The sequence below is a fragment of the Herpailurus yagouaroundi genome, unplaced genomic scaffold (genome assembly GCF_014898765.1).
Source record: "Herpailurus yagouaroundi ecotype Mexico unplaced genomic scaffold, PumYag 77, whole genome shotgun sequence".
Lineage (NCBI taxonomy): Eukaryota > Metazoa > Chordata > Mammalia > Carnivora > Felidae > Herpailurus > Herpailurus yagouaroundi.
The window spans coordinates 14,748,847-14,765,491 of record NW_024412388.1 but is presented as its reverse complement, the minus strand read 5'-3'; the positions used below and the strand labels follow the sequence as shown (position 1 = coordinate 14,765,491).

Here is a 16,645-nt window from a genome sequence, read left to right as displayed (position 1 = left end):
AGCCCGACGCGGGGCTCGAACTCACGGACTGTGAGATCGTGACCTGGCTGAAGTCGGACGCTTAAGCGACTGCGCCACCCAGGCGCCCCCAGGTCACGGTATTTTCATTCAGAAGCGGAGTCCCCGAAAGAGGCCTGAGCAAGGGCCAGTAGAGAATCTGATTACTTAAACGGTGGCTGTCTCAGCCGCAGACTGGGCCTCTGTTTTCGTGAGAATGTAAAATATTTCGAGAACAGGAGCCTACCTGCCTCCACAGCCCTCCCTGCTAAGAGAATATTATCTTAATGAAGGCAAGGAGACATGCGTTCTGCAATACGAGGACCAAGCCGACCGACTGAACCAATCTCTGTCTGCCAGCGCCACATGGAGCACTTGTGACACTGGGCCAAGTTCACTGGGGACGGCCTCGTTGTGGGACCTGTCGCTGTGAGCTGGCCAAGGGGCTTGGGTGACCCAAATGACTCGAGTTAGTTTTATGCCTTTGATGCTAAGCAGTGGTTTTGTTTTGAAAGCGGGATCTTTTTCATTTGGGGGAGGTCGGCACCTGCCACGTGTGGGGGCCCACTGCTCGGCGCCCAGAGCGGCCGGAGGATGAAGGAGTCACGCCGATGTCCAAAGGCCTTGCGGCTTGGAAAAAGAGGCCAGCTGTGCACTGCTTCTAGGATACTGCCCCTTCCTTGGCTGCCTCTCTCCTCCTCGGCCCTCTGAGGCTTGGCTCCCACATCCCTTTCCAGAACCTTCCCCCACCCTCAGTCTGCGATCCCTTAACATCTAGTGCATCCGTTAGCTCCACACTCACTCATTGAGCACCTACCGTGTGCCAGGCACTGTTTAGACAGTAGCACTAATCCCGCCATATTATAGTTCTCTGGGTACGATCTGCCTCTCCCCGCTGGACAGGGGCTCCTGGGGCCCAGTGAGCACATGTTCATTCTTGCTCCCCCAGGCCCTGGCCCAAAGCAGCTGCTCAGTAAATGGGGGAACAAATGAAGAGAGAAAGAATAGCAATAGAAGATGGGTAGTTATATTTATACATATTTTTGCAGATGCCAGACATGCTCAGTAAACATGACTTCAGCTGATTCTTGACAACAGCCCCTCGGGAAGCAAGTGTTTCCATTTGTGGGTGGGGAGGCTGAGGCAAAGTACGGCCCACTCAGTAGAACACGGGACTTTGGGTACCAGGTCCTGTGCTCTTTGTCCTCCACGTAGGACTGTTTCTTCTGTGAGAACTGGAGGGGGATAATGAGCTGGGGAAGCTCAGAGCAGAGAGAGAGGACTTCCTTAGAAGCTGGGGCTCACCCTGGAACCAGGCGGGTCCTGACAAGCGGGGCCCGTGAGGAGGAAGCCCCAGCAGAGATTTGAGAGAGGGTCTCAGGTTCAGAGGCCAGTCACTGGTCTGGTCCAGTGAGACAGGGGAAGAGACTCATAGACCACAGGTGTTGGAAGGGACCTTGAACTGACCTAGCCCAGCCCAGCAGTTCTCAGCCCAGCTGACCCTTAACATCCCCTGGGGGAGGCGAGGAAGTGGGGGCGTTCTAAACCCGTGGTTCCCAGGCTCCAACCCCAGAGACTTTAATTCCGAAGATCTAAAGTAGATCTTTTTAAAAAGCTTCAGAGGCTTTTGAATGCTGAAGCACCCCTTTTAAAAATCTGTTACTCGGAGGCACCTGGGTGGCTCTATCGGTTAAGCGTCCAACTCTTGATCTCAGCTCAGGTCTTGATCTCAAGGTGACGAGTTCAAGTCCCATGTTGGGCTCTGCGTTGGGTGTGGAGCCTATTTAAAAAAGAATTTAAATCTATCATTCAGTGTTTGCCTATTGGACACCGTCTTAGTGTTCAAAGGCAGTTTGAGAGGCATTTCTGGCCACGCGGAGTCACAGGTCTGTTGGTGATGGTCTGCCTTTGCCCGATGCTTTTCTGCCATCTGCACCTGTCCTGTCCCATCTGACATGCTCCTCTGCCTGAAAATGAAGGGATGGCCTCCAGGGTTGACTGTGAATGCGTGTGTTCATTTCTTCTCTCATGAACAGGCGTCTGTGGCTCATACCTTGACTTTCTAGAGGATGGGACTGAGGAATCTAGACTGGTTGATAACAGACACCTTGGCTGGCCCAGCCCGGTGGGGAATGATCTGAACAGCATAGCACAGCCTGAACAGCGAGGACGCAGTTCAAGAGCATTTCAGAAATTCCCAGGGGTGTCTCCTCAGTGGTCCCCTTTCCAGTATAAATGGCAGTGGAGGCAAACGCTCTCAGTAGAGCGGACAGATTCCCTGCACTCACAGACTGGCCTTTGCCTCGGTCTGCCTCTCACATCTCTCCTGCCTCCTTCTAAAACCCAAATGAAAAGGCATTAGGAGACAGAGGCTTGGTAGCCCGGGTCCTCAGACTGAATGCTCATGGCTTTGACCAGGCTCCTGTGAGGCTAAGCATTCTAATATTCTTCCCAGACTACTTGTTGTAAATCAGTATGACTCTTTTCCGCCAGTTGGTTTCAGACTATTGCCAAATGAGATAAAAGACTGGTGTAATACTTACCACACATGGTATTTTTTTATTATTATTACTCACATGACTCTTCCCACTAGTAAGAACGAGGAAATTTATCTCTCCACCCTCCATCAATCTCCACGTGCTTTGGCTTTAATTGACGTGGAGTGCCCCAGATTATGACAGCAAATGAACTGTACCTTAGGCTTTTTACTTTAACATTAAAAATAGGCTGAAAGACATGTAAACATTTTAATATTTAATAGCAATAAAAGACATGCAAAATTAGAACAAAACTTTGTTTTTATTCTCAACCAACAAAAGTACGGAAAGTTCTATCAAAAGCAGTAGCCTCGCAATTGTCAACGCTGCATTCAGACTTGAGATGCTTGCTATATAATCCTTTGGAAAGCAAAGCAAAATCCACAAGTTAGTTTGTGTTTTTACATAATTTGACCTACCAATCTCACTTCTGGAAATTGTCCTAAAGAAATCATTCAGGGGCGCCTGGGTGGCGCAGTCGGTTGAGCGTCCGACTTCAGCCAGGTCACGATCTTGCGGTCCGTGGGTTCGAGCCCCGCGTTGGACTCTGGGCTGACGGCTCGGAGCCTGGAGCCTGTTTCCGATTCTGTGTCTCCCTCTCTCTCTGCCCCTCCCCCGTTCATGCTCTGTCTCTCTCTGTCCCAAAAATAAATAAACGTTGAAAAAAAAATTAAAAAAAAAAAGAAATCATTCAAAGATGCACAAAGCTACATAAATGAAGATTCAAGCATTGGCTTCTATAGCAAAGTCTAGAAACACAGACATGTTCCAGAAAAGGGAAATAGGTTAAGAAATTACAGTACATCAACACGTTGGAATATTACTCAGCCTTAAAATAATCACGAGGACTGGAGAAATTTGGAAAGAGAAGATCTAAACCACTGTGTTTGTTAGGATGGCAAATGTTAAATGCACGTGTGTGCCTACTGGCAAGACAGTAATGTGCAAAACGATTTAATCTTTAAGAAAGAAATAACATATGTCAAGATATTAATAACAATTATGTCTGACTGAAAAGATTATGGATGATTTTTATTTTCCTCTTCAATCTTTTCTATATTTTCTAAGTTTTCCTTTTAAAAAAAAATGTTTATTTATTTTTGAGAGAGAGAGAGACAGAGACAGAGTGTGAGTGGTGGAGGGGCAGAATGTAGAGGGAGACACAGAATCTGAAACAGGCTCCAGTCTCTGAGCTGTCAACACAGAGCCTGGCGCGGGGCTCGAACCCATGAACTGTGAGATCATGACCAGAGCTGAAGTCAGTTGCCCAACCGACTGAGCCACCAGGCGCCCCTAAGTTTTCCTTAAAAAAAAAAAGGCAGGGGCACGGGGGTGGCTCAGTCGGTTGTGTCCACCTTTGGTTCTGGTCATGATCTCACAGTTCATGAGTTTGAGCCCCGCATCCAGCTCTGTGCTGACAGTTCAGAGCCTGGAGCCTGCTTCAGATTCTGCGTCTCCTTCTGTCTCTCTCTGTTCCTTCTCTGCTCACACTCTGTCTTGCTCTCTGTCAAAAATAAATAAGCATTAAAAATTAAAAAAAAAAAAAGGCACATGTTTTGTTTTGGGGACAGAGCACAATGGATTCCGTAAGAGTGAGCCTCTCCTGTGTGGAAAATTGATCAACGATGACGGTGAAGCAAGTTATGGGTTAGCATTTACTTTAATACTGTTTTTACAATGAAAGTGAGTGCTACTTTTTAAAATAGTAAATGGAGGATATCCCCAGAAGCTGACCGCTTCTCATGACAGCTGTGGCCACCACTCTGGTCTCCATCTTTTACTTGGATTATGGAAATCATAGCTTCTACTTGGGTTTCCATCTTGTAACTCTGCCTGTTTTCAGCACGGCAGCCAGATCGCTGATCGGAACACACGTGTCAGGTACGACTCCTCTGCTCAGCCCCCCGCAGCAGTGGTTTCCCTGTATGTCCAGTGACGGCAGGTCCCGTGTGATCTGTCTCCCCACCCTGGTGTCTGATGGCTCTATCCTCCCTCACTCCAGCCGCCCTGCCTGGAAGGTACTAAGAGGCTGGATGTACTCGCTCCTTCTGACCTCTGCATCCCCTCTGCCAGGGACAGGCTTCCCCCACCGATCTCACTACCCCCTCACCTCCTTCAAGCTCTCCGCCCAGAGGCTCGTGTCAATTCCGTCTGCCTTGACCACCATATGATGTCTCATCCTCCACACACACCCCCCATGCTCTCCAGATCCCCCTTAGCCTGCTGTTTTTCCGTTTTCCATCACATGTATTCCTTCCCATCACACTGTATAATTTGTGATGCTCATTGTTCTCTTTCTGTCTCCCCACGTGAGAATGTAACCTCCCTAAGGGCAGGGATTTTTGGTCTGCTCTGTTCATTGATAGACGGAACAGGTACCTGGCATAGAGGTTCTTAATATGTATTTGTTGAGTGAAACTGTCACAGATGACTTGAATGAGATGAGGGCCCGAGGGGAACTCCGTTAAGAAGGCAAAGAGCAAGGCTGGGCCCCGGGTGGCTCAATGGGTTGAGCGTCGGACTTTGGCACAGGTCATGATCTCACGGTTCATGAGTTCGAGCCCGTATTGGGCTCTGTGCTGTCAGTGCAGAGCCTGCTTGGGATTCTCTGTCTCTTTCCCTCTCTCTCTGGCCCTCCCCCACTTGTATTCTCTCTCTCTCTCAAAATAAAGAAATAAGTTTTTCTTTAAAAAAGAAGAAGAAACAAGGCCCAGGCCGGGTTGGGGAAACTAATAAACGCTCTGTAGAGTCTAGATCCAGAGGCTCTGAGTCAGGGTTCCCATAAGTCTGGGCTAGGCTGACCCTGTAGCACCCCAAGGCTGGGGACAGGGCTGGAATGGGGGCGGCAGGTGATTCCCAGGCTGAACCTCCCAGTTGGGAGAACGAAAGTTACCACCACTCTCCCACAGTTTGTCTGCAGGTGGCCGGCCACTCTGGTCGACAGGGGCTGGGACTCGAGCCGACCCGGGGTGTCCATCAGAGCAGAGTCGTGACCCCTACCTCTCTGTTAAGGGGGCAGATGTCAGAAGGTGCAGTTCTCAGCCGGTCATAGAGAGGACCAAGGCCCCGCCGCACAGATCTTCTTGTTGTAAAGAACAGGGGGGGGCGTGAAACTCATGAAATTGGGAAGCTTTGTTAATTAGGTCAAAGGACAGTGGTTTTATTTGCCCTCCTAAGAAAAGATGCATCCCCAATCAGCTGCTGGATTTGAATGAACGGAATCGAGGCAGCAGAAAGGGAGAAGGGGCATACTGGAGCAAGGATTTCTTTCCTTTTTTTTTTTTTTAAACGTTTATTTATTATTGAGAGATAGAGAGACTCAGAGCATGAGCAGGGAAGGGGTAGAGAGAGAGTGGAGACACCGAATCCGAAGCAGACTCCAGGCTCCGAGCCGTCGGCACAGAGCCCAACGCGGGGCTCAAACTCACGGAGTGTGAGATCATGAACTGAGCTGAAGTCAGTTGCCCAACCGACTGAGCCACCCAGGTGCCCCTGGAGCAAGGATTTCTTTTCTTTCTTTCTTTTTTTTTAACGTTTATTTATTTTTGAGACAGAGAGAGACAGAGCATGAACGGGCGAGGGGCAGAAAGAGAGGGAGACACAGAATCGGAAACAGGCTCCAGGCTCTGAGCCATCAGCCCAGAGCCCGACGCGGGGCTCGAACTCACGGACCGCGAGATCGTGACCTGAGCTGAAGTCGGACGCTTAACCGACTGCGCCACCCAGGCGCCCCGCAAGGATTTCTTAAGTAACCTTGGTCAGTAATCAGGTCCTGAGGGTCAGATGGTAATGAACTGATTTTGTTGAACCTACGCATTAAGTGAAATAGTGACATTTTTCGTTGCCCCCCGTCTCCATTAAAGCAATTAATGGCTTTGGGATTCTCTGTACATTTTGTCCCAAAGCGTTCATGCACTTCCTTCCTATGGACATTGCCGCTGGTCAGGGTTTATCCCTGCCCGTCATGTGTTTGTTGCTGACATGTTTGTTTGCTTGGTTTTTTTTTTTTTTTTTTTTTTTTTTTTGCAGGAACAATCCACAGTGGTGACGTGGTCAAGTGACATCCACTTGGGTAAATCCCAAGCTGCCAAACTGTCTTGCCCTTTTCTCCCCCCTTAACTGCTATGTGTCCAGAATCTGACACCTCTGGTGACATCTGTGGCTACTGTTCTGGCCCCAGTCAACATCATCTCTCCCCTGGTGCCTGTCCATGGCCATAGATCGTGTCCCCTCTTCCACCCTAGCCCCTGCAGTCTGCTCCTAACACAGAGCCACAGTGCTCCCCAGAGCACAGCAGACCTTTGGAGCCAGGCTTGCTTGACTGCACCCGCCGGCATGTCTCATCTGTTGTTCAACCTCCTCGGATAGGATTCAAGTGCATCCAAAAATACCTCCAGAGACTTGATCTTCCACATAAATTGTTCAGGAGCACCGCTGCTTCCTCTATGGTTTGAAGGTAGAGGAACACAGACGGACGTCAGAAGGGGCTGCCAGAAACTGCCCTAATCAGGAAAGGAAAATGTCACATCACCAGTGTAGACGCAAAACAAAACACCCAATTTTATTTTTATAATGTGAGTTGCCGTCTCGCGTGTTAGTGAGTCACCCGAAGTCGGCTCCGCTTGGATTCTGTCAACTCCTCCGCGGTGGCCTCTGACCTTCGCTGGGTTTGGGTTGGTTCAGGCTCGGGGCGAGGGTGAACGGGCTCCAAACTTTTCACTTCCTGGCGGGGTACTGCTCAGTAGACTACGGAAACAGATGTTCCTGTCTGCTTCTCAGACGGACTCCGAACAAAGTAAAATCATCTAGTTTTCTTCGCAGTTCTGTTTAAAAGGTAGGAACGTGGATCACCTTGCCATCTAAAACACTCATCTAAAACACACCTCAAACTATGGGAAGCTGTGCGTCTTTTTATCTTAACTTCTTGTGAAGACCTTAAAAAAACTGGAAACGGGAACTTTTTTTTGCCTCTTGGGCAGCATGGCTTCATTTGACTCCAGAAACCCACTGGAGATCGTGGCAAGAGCACGGATGAAAGCAGAGCTTAGTTCCTGGAATGCCCACTTCTGTACCGCATGGCGGGGATAGTGATCTATCCTTAGACGTCACGGTTTTTCATTGAAATGGAAACCACAAGGCTGGTGTCAACCTTTTTGTGGAGTGTTTTGTGTGGGATCTCTGGGGTGACTGCCGGCCCGTAGTCATGCTCATGTACATATCTCTTCATCAGGACTGCCCTGGCTTGCCGGCTGTTGGCCAGATCCCCAGGTACTTTCAGGGCGAGGACTGTTGTGTTAAAACCACCTGCCATCTGTTGGTGAAAATTTTTTGGACTCTAAATGATGAGTCACTGATTTCTCCTGCTGTTCCTTCTGCTGCCAGGACTGATTTACCTCTTGGACTACATCAGGAGAAACGCTGGGAAAACTGGCCCTGAAGCTTTGTCCTATGCAAAGTTCATGTCCCTGATGACCAGACTTGCTGGTGCCATCACCAGAAAGGTGGGGAGGACCTCCCTTTGCACTTCCATGAGGTGGCGAGGAGACAGCAACAACTGGTCTGGTCCTCACTCCAGGGTCTTTCACGGGGAAAGCTAACAGCCAGCAACTTCAGCCGGGTTGGGCTGGAGTTGAGAGTCAGAGGCGGTTCCACATTTCCTTGCCAATGCTCTCTTGGTAGGGCACCTAATGCCTGTCACCCAAGGGTTGGCACAAGGTAGGTCCTCAGTGACCACTGGTTAAACCAATGAGTGAGGTCTGTGACCACAAAGTGGTCACCCAAAGCGCCAAGCCACCAGAAGTAGGGCGCCGGACCCAGTTTAGCCCACTAGGCCAGGGTGCCCAAGTGGCAGTGCCATCGGCAGAACCACCACTCTGAAATTCTGATACAGTGTCTGCTCTTGCCAGCCTCAAGAGGAGAGTACTTGGAATGATTTGCAGGAGAAGTTCAGGAAGACTTCTCATACAAAGCTTAGTGCTAGATCATATAAACGGAAAGGAAAGGCTACAGGAAGGGTGGGCCCCCAGGGTGCCTGGGGGTGAGGACTTGGATTTCACAGCAGAACCCAGTCGTTTCCCAAGAAGCTCAGGTTAACGAACCCCTCTGTCCACTAGAGCGTGGTAGCCCAAGTCCTGTGCTAAAACAGAAGATACGCTTCTCTGCTGACTCAGTTTCACACAAATCGATTTTTATTGTAGCCTTTCATCCAAAAAAAAAAAAAAAGTTGATTAAGGTGTCTCAGATCTAGCTTTATTCACATGTCCTAAAATACCCTAAAATATTTCTGTTTCATGCCTTCCACTTTGTTTTTGCCACCCCCAAATTCTAGCTAAATAGCAGCACACCCCTAAGTGCAGAAGATTCTAACTCCCTCGAGCATGCTCCGTCTCACTGAAGTTTTCCAAAGATTTCCTGCCTGGAGAAATTACCGAGTCCCAGGTGGGTGGGATTTTATTCTTACACACAGAGTAGGTGTGATTTTGTGGGAGGCTCCTCCTAGATCAGAGGCAGATATGTGCCTGAGTCCTGGGTGGGAGGTGAAAGTCCCGTACTTTCCTGTACTGTGATTACCAGGCTTGAGCCGCCAGTCCCTTCTGCCACGGTCGGTGATTGGGAGAGGGGACCAATTGCGTGGGCCTGCCCAAGGCCCTGAAAGCCCCAGCTGACCTTTGCAGCCGAGACGGGATTGGGAAATTTTACCCCGTGTTCAGAAATAACCCACTCTCCAGTGATCTGGGTGGTGTGGGATGCAGTTAGGACAAGGCGAGCCTTCTTGAGAGGAAACGGCGTTGGTGCTAATCTCCGTGGCTGAGTAGCGATTTGCTGGAAGTAACGAATCCAGCCACGTTCCTTGTCTAGGCACAAGATGCACTTGTTGCTGAGGCCGAAACACTGATATGCTTCTAGAACTCCTGCCTTCTCTGTGGACCCAGGAGCAGAGGGAGTACATCAGTACTCGGGGCTTCATGATGGCTGAGCTCTTGAGGGACATGTTTCCCTGCTCTGAAGGGTGATTTGGCCGTAAAGAGGATCCAGATGAGAGGTGGAAGTCTCGCTAAGCTCCCAATACAAGAGAACTTTGGCAAATGGTCCGCGTTACCACTTGAGAGTTGGAAAACCAACACTCTATGCTCTAGAGCACAGCTACGGGCTGAGGCATTCAGATGCACTTCATGCCAATCAGACAGACCCTTAGGCACGTGGTCTCTCGGAACAGGTGCAATACAGCGACACCCGCCCGAGGCACCCTTGTCCCCTGGAGGTTACCAGATCACAGAACAGGGGCACCGCTGTCCTCGCTCTAGGGAGTCTCCATGTTTGAAGTAGATGAGACACCCGGGAGATAAAAATCTGTATCCCCACCCAGATAAGCCGAGGGGGCCTTCAGCGCAAACATGCACAGACTTGTAGATTTATATGATTTAAAAACAAAAGATTCCGCGAGTGACAAAAAGGGAAATCAGAAAGGGAAATCTGGCCTTTCTGTTTGGGAAGAGTTTTGCATACACAGAGTAGTTACCAATATTTGCAAACCTACTTAGTCTCCATTTAAAAGTAGCTACTGAGCTAATCCATGGTTGTGGACGCAATTTACTTTCTAGCTCCAAGACTATTTCAGAAATGCCGATGTGTTGGGGGATTTGTATTAGCAAGTCTTTCCTCTGAAGCCACATCACACAAACAGTAATCCCCAAGAAACTCTAGCCACCCGATCCCAGCACGGTTGCTGCTTCTAAGATAGCATCAACTGCCAGTTTCTTAAAGATGCTTGCAAGAAATACAAATGCCAGTTCGACATTTCCTGAGCCCTGGTTATTTACCAGACTAGAAGCCTCTCTGGGAAGTGTTTAATCCTGCATCAAATACAGAAAGGCAAACCCCTGGCTTCAAGAGAGGGAGGGTTCGTTGGGAAGGCAGGCAGGTGCTCCTGAAAGGACCCAGAACTCTGGGGAGGAGGGGGCCTGGTCACAGCAGTTTCAGGAACGTCCCTGGCAACCTGCCGGTTCACTCCAGGGGTGGGAAAGATTGAAGAACTGGAGGAGAACCTTCTCAGTGCCCCGGGTGCATGTACAAATTTCGCTGCTTCCAAAGGAGATGCCGTGGAGAGGGAGCCCCAACGATCACAGCGGCAGCAGGTTCACGTGGCACTCGGAACCGAGCTGCCTGCGAGGTCACAGCACCCAAGCCTGCCCCTTACTCAGAGACCCAAAGCCCCAGCTGGGTGGCTGTGGGCTCAGGGCCACTCCTCCCCTTCTTCCTGTGAGATGCCCAGCACCGACTTGTGGGGGATCCTGCACTCCTGCAGAGACTTGGTGAGGTCAGAGAAACGTCTCCGGGGCACCTCCATCGTTTCAATGCTGCAGTGGTGGTAGGCAGCCTGGTCCTCGTGTTCAGCCACGGCCACAACGCTGGATAAGTCATCAGTTGGCCGGAAATAGCGAACGAACCTTCGGCCCGACGGCGACCTGACCGCAAGCAGCAGCCGTGGCTCCCCTTCTGATGGCTCCTTCAGGTCTCCAGCCCTGGAGGAGGCCTGTCTCCTGGCTCGGCCAATGGCTTTCCTCTCTGGGGAACAAGATGGAGCTCTGGGACCTTCTTCACTTGTCTTCACAGTGCCGGTCTCCTCCTCTCGGTACAGAGCCTGGGTGTTGCTCAGCTGCAGGGAGCTGGCCTTTCGAGCGACAGTCTCCACGGCCCCCTCCTCCAGCGTCTTCCTGTGGATGGAAGGAAGGACTGGGTATTTATTGAGGGAAGAGGAAGCCCCCAGGGGCACCTGTTGCAGCAGCTCAGGGATCTCATCGGGAGCTCCCGGGTTTGGAGATCTGGGTGCACAGGCTCCTGGCTTCTGGCTGCTTGGCGACTCACAGCGAATGGCTGGAGGCAGAGAAGCCGGCGCGCGGTGAGAGCACAGCGCCGCGTCCTGCGGTTTGTGCCGACTCGGCCGCGTCCGTCCCTTGGCGGATTTGGGCCTGGTGAGGTGCATGTTTATGGAGTCTGGCTGCCAGATGAAGCTGTCAGCTGCTGTGCAGCCAACAGCGTTGCGTTCAGGGGGAGTTATGTTCACCGGGGCTTCCGTGGCCATTGCTTCTCAAGACCCCTAAGGAAGCAGGAGGAAAGAAAAGAGAAGCCGTGGATGAAACTTCCTGGGGCTCCCCGATCCAAGCCATTCACACCACCACCCCCTTCCCCCGGGTGCCAGAATTAGTGCCAACTGGCTGGGAGTTAGCGGCTTCCCTCTGGATTTCTGGCATGGGAAGAGGGGCGCTGGCTGCAATTCATTCATTCATTCATGCATTCATTCATTTCAATTACTTGGAAAAAAAACCATCAGTGAACCAAGAGTGACGGAAGACAGGTGTTGAGCCTACAAGTAAATAGATATTTTCAATGAGTAATAGTTGCCGTGAAGAAAATAAACAAGTGTGCACTAGATGGTGACTAGGGTGGGAGACGAATTCTTATTCTTATGGGGTTGGGGGGGGGGTGTGGACTTTAAGCTGAGAGACCAGACTGATGAGAAGCAACAGGTCATGTCACAATCTACAGCAGGGCTGGCTAACTTGTTTGGGAAATGTTTTTGGCTTTGGGGGGCCACGTGATCTGTGTTCCAATGACTCAACCTTGCCATTTTAGCCACTGACCCGTTTCCCCTTGCTCCCGTAGTCCTGACTTTTTTCCTGTCTACCCACAGCTTGACCTTACTTCAGTTTCCTTCCTCTTGCCTTTTCTTTCAACCTTGCCAGGTGGCTGTGCACAAATCAATGTAAAAAAAAATCCTCCCTCCACTGCCCTCACTTTGTCACCAGGTGGGGAGGGAGAGGGGAGGGAAAAGGAAGAACAGTGCTCCCACGCACCCACCCCCAGCACCCCCCGCCCCCGAACCTCCCTGCCTTGCTGATCCACCCATTGGCTAGAATTCACAGGGAGGTACGTGGGTTCTAGACCAGAGGTCAGCAAACCTTTTCTGTAAATGTCCAAACAGCCAATATTTTCAGTGTTGCCCACCATAGGGTCTGTCACAACTATGCAACTCTGCCCTCTTAGTGGGACAGCCACCACAGAGAGGATGTAAATGAATGGCCGTGGCTCTGTTCCCATAAAACTTCATTTATGGACGCTGAACTTAGAATTTCATATAATTTTCATGGGGCACAGGATATTCTTCTTGGTTTAGTTTTTTCAATCACTTCAAAGTATAAAACCTATTCTCGGCTCGTGAGCCACACAAAAACAGGCTCGCGGGCCATCATTTACCAAGCCCTGTCCTAGACCAACTCCCCAGGGGACTCTGGGCCCTTGCAAATTCTACAGGTGCATGAGCCAGAAAGGCAGAGCAATTGCCCTAGGGTCACAAAGCAGAGCCTGAAATAGAACCCAGGTCTTGTGACACCTGGTCCTGTTCTGGAGGACCAGGCTTCGCCTTCTGTCTTCCCAGCTACCTTGTAACACTTTGAGGGCCTCAGTGTCTGGGTCTCCCGCTAGGGGTGCTCGTGAGTGCTTAGCAAAACCACATAGAAGGCGGGTTCCCCGGAGGCACGGGCATTTCTGTGTGCGGGCCCGAATTGCCAGGTCAGGTGTCCTTCCTCACCACCTTGGCGGCCCCTTCATTAACACAGTTACCACCACCTGGTTACATCCTTCCCAGGACACTTGGATGTCTCAGACTCCCCTCCTCCCTCCGAATCCTGGCCACCACCAACCACACTGCTGTTCTGTGCCCACAGGCTGACCAGGTCTCTCTCCACCCTCTAAAGACCGTCCGGTAACTTCCCAGGGCCTCACGGTCCCCAAGAAGCAACGTGTTTGGATGCAAAGGACACAGGACCTGGTACAGTAAGACCTGGGTTCTATTTCAGGCTCTGCAGAGTTAGCTGTGTAGCCAGGGGACAGACATTCTCCCTTTCCGATACATCTCTTTCCTAATCTATAGAATTCGCCATCTGAGTTTGAAGACATTGTGTAAATACCTCTAACATCAGTCCCTTTATCTACAACACGATGACAGTAATATGAGATAATGTAACCACGGCTGTAGGCACCGGGCTTGGCGTATGCACGGTAAAGGCTTACTAGGTGGGAAGGTTCTTTTGCTTGTGTTTTTGGTTTTCTGTCTGTCCAGTGCTTTCTCTTATTTTAGGTCCAAATGCCTTACCTGTTGCTTCAGAGCTCTTTCCCCAGGGGGCCCTTGGTGGTTCTACTCCTAGTCACCTCTAACCCACTGGGCAGATCATGGAACCCACACCCGCCCCGCCCACCGCCCAGAAATACTGGAAGGTTGATTTCAATGAGCTGCTGCCTACGAACTTGCCTCAAAAATGCAAAATAATGCCTTTCTAATACATACCTTCTGATTCCACACTCTAATTGCATCCTTAGCTCAAACTCACTCAGAGCTACCTTCGTCACACGATCCTGAACGATGCAATGCCCACCCCGCAGTTTTCCATTCTAACGTTACCGTTCTGTGCATGTTACCAATATTGCCAAATTTTAGAAAGAATCCTCTCCCTCTCCGGCAAAACCAAAACCAGACAAAACACGGTCTTCCTGTATATTCCTGAAGCTCTACTCAGTTCAAAATCTGCCCTCTCTCTCTCTTAATGTAAAGGCCTCTGTGTTTGTTCTAGTCTATCCACAGACTGGGTCTCTCCACACTTCTAGCTAGGTTTTCACACCCAATCTGGCTGCCGGGAGTTCAGGAACCTTCTCCCCGGCACCAAAAAAGCCTGCCCATCTCCTTGTTAATTTAATCTATTTTCTGATCAACTGTGAAGCGTGTGTGGTCCCTCCCTCCACCACCCCCCCCCCCCCCCCCCCCACCCATTCGGTTAGGTCTGAAGTCTTTCCCTTGCAATTAAGCAGCTCTGCCCTTGAACTCAGGATGACAGAGGGGGTCATAACTGTCCAACTGTTCTGCCCGAGATAAACTCCAGCGAGGAACCAACTCCCCTTCTCGGCCCACCCTCCCCCCTCGAGGAGTGGCTATTAATTTGCCACAGCTTCTACAGAATTATCACAGACTTGGCTTCTCACTCCCACACATGCCTCGGGAAGGTTTAACTGTCAGTAAGTTTGGTAACTTAGAAACCTCTTCCTTAACAACTTTGATGAGGAAAAGTCATGTGTTCTCCCAGGCTCCTTGCTGGATTATTTTTAACAGTATGTGCATGCACTTTCTATACCTTTTGGTACTATATAATTATCCATGTTCGGGGGGGGGGTGTCATATTCAAGACACCCTGGTCATAAGATAACATGACTGCGAGCTATCTCAGAGAAAAACCTCAATTATGACTAATTCCTATAAGCCCACTCATGGTTATTTAGAGACTAACACCTCCTTCAGGTAAAACCGTTCCATCGAACCTGCTTTCATAACCCACTGCCTCCTCCCGAGTGCAGGGACCATCTGTTACATGGAGGGAACACCAACTCTCCCCAGCATCTACCCCATGGAGAAGGAAAGTGGGGGAAACAGGTGTTTGGGGACCTGGTCCAACCTTGCCTTTGTTCCCACACTTTGTGCCACAGTCCCGGGCTCTGCCCACCCCCCTCGGTCCAGGAAGGTTTGTGCAGCCCCCGTCATTACGCCTGCTCAGTCCTGGCAGATTCTCAACCACAAAGTGATTTGACAAGATCTAGGCGTAGGCATCCGTCAAGCTGCCAGCTGAATAGGCAAGGGGCCTGTTTACTTAAACAGAATAGCTGCGCCCCAGAGGCCAGCGAGGAGTCAGGAAAACAAACACTGATAACTGTTTCCAGGGAATTGCCAAAGAGCAGGCGCCCATTCCTTGAGATTAATCGCCAAATCAACGGGAAACAAAGAACGTGTGATGGGAAAGGCAGAGGCCATATTCCTGCTTTCCAAGGGAGCCCGCCTCGCATCACAGGGTCAGACCACCTCCTATCACTCACAACCCAAATCGAAACCCACAGTAAAGGCAATAAAATATAACCACCCACATACCATCTGCTGATGCCCATCAAGGATGCATACATTTGAATTGGTCTTTTAAAAATGTTTATCAGTTAATAGTATCCCCTGCCAACCCCCAGCCCTCCCTGGCGGGACTTGCAGGATGAAAGTGCTCAGAAGAACTAACAGGAGACAGGGGTTGGCCTGAGTAGGACAAAACTCTGGTACTATTTCCACTTCTACCCCCGACGAAATGATCAGAATGGACCGTCCCACGCACAGTGCCTTGTTTAAAAGGGGGAGTGGAGAAACTGGACCACAAGCCACCAAGTGATCAAAGGTTTGGAAAAGGCAGTGGCGATGGTTGCAACAGCAGTGTGGGGAGGGGGTAGGTGGAGGAGGAGAGCTCAATTATTTCCAAGTACTGGCAGCTCTAGAAGAAAACAAACTGGAACGGCAGAAGCAGGCATTTGGGGGAGGGGCAAGGAAGCAAGAACGTCTAGAAAGTGAGAGGTGCCTTGGGTCTGGGGGAGGCTCTGATCTGGTTCCGGTCTCTCCGTGTGTCCCTGTGGGTCTGCGTCCCCGTCCGTACTGCCCAGCCAGGAGGGCACGGCCCGCGCTTTCCCAGGAGTTGTCCCATTCCAGCAACGGTGAGCTGGGCCGGGCTGGCTTGGTCCCGGGAGTCGCCGCTTCCCCCCGGGGCCCGTCCTGTTCCCCCGAGGGCTCCGCCGGGTCGCCGCAGGGTCGGGGCCGGGGAGGCCTGCCTCGTCGCCGGGCGCGGGCACGCTCACCTCGCCGCTGGTCCATCCGCCACGGTCGCCTGGCCGCGTCCCGCTGGTAAACAGCCGGCGTCTCCCCGGCAACCGCGCCGGAGGGGGCCACGTGCTTCCGGTTGGGCGGCAAGGTCGCGCGGTTGGGGGGCCTCCTGGCTCCTCTCCTGGGGGAGGTGACCCTTGGCCTGCGTTCTGCCTGCTGGCTTCGGGGCAGGCCCCCACCCTCTCTGGGTGACCCCGGTTGGGGAGAAGCTGCTGGACTGATTCCTGGGAGCCCTAGAACCTCCGTGGCTGCTTTTAGGGCACCTGTTGAGTTGGGCCACTTGTCTGCCTTGTGTGTCCTCAGTGCAATTCCTTCAGCACCACTTCCGTGACCCCCATTTCCACATGAGCATCCCCATTCCCCGTGGCATCTGGACCCT

At 51.1% G+C, this 16,645-nt stretch overlaps 1 protein-coding gene across 1 annotated transcript; it reads right to left on the bottom strand.

The window, feature by feature from the left end:
• Window positions 1–8,700: 8,700 nt before the first annotated feature.
• Window positions 8,701–16,335, bottom strand: UBXN10 (UBX domain protein 10). Its single transcript, XM_040463379.1, has 2 exons — window positions 16,242–16,335; window positions 8,701–11,631 (listed from the first exon to the last, which is right to left on the bottom strand). Exon 2 carries the CDS (start codon window positions 11,614–11,616, stop codon window positions 10,768–10,770), a length of 849 nt encoding a protein of 282 aa, XP_040319313.1. The 5' UTR covers window positions 11,617–11,631; window positions 16,242–16,335; the 3' UTR covers window positions 8,701–10,767.
• Between the last annotated feature and the right edge of the window lie 310 nt (window positions 16,336–16,645).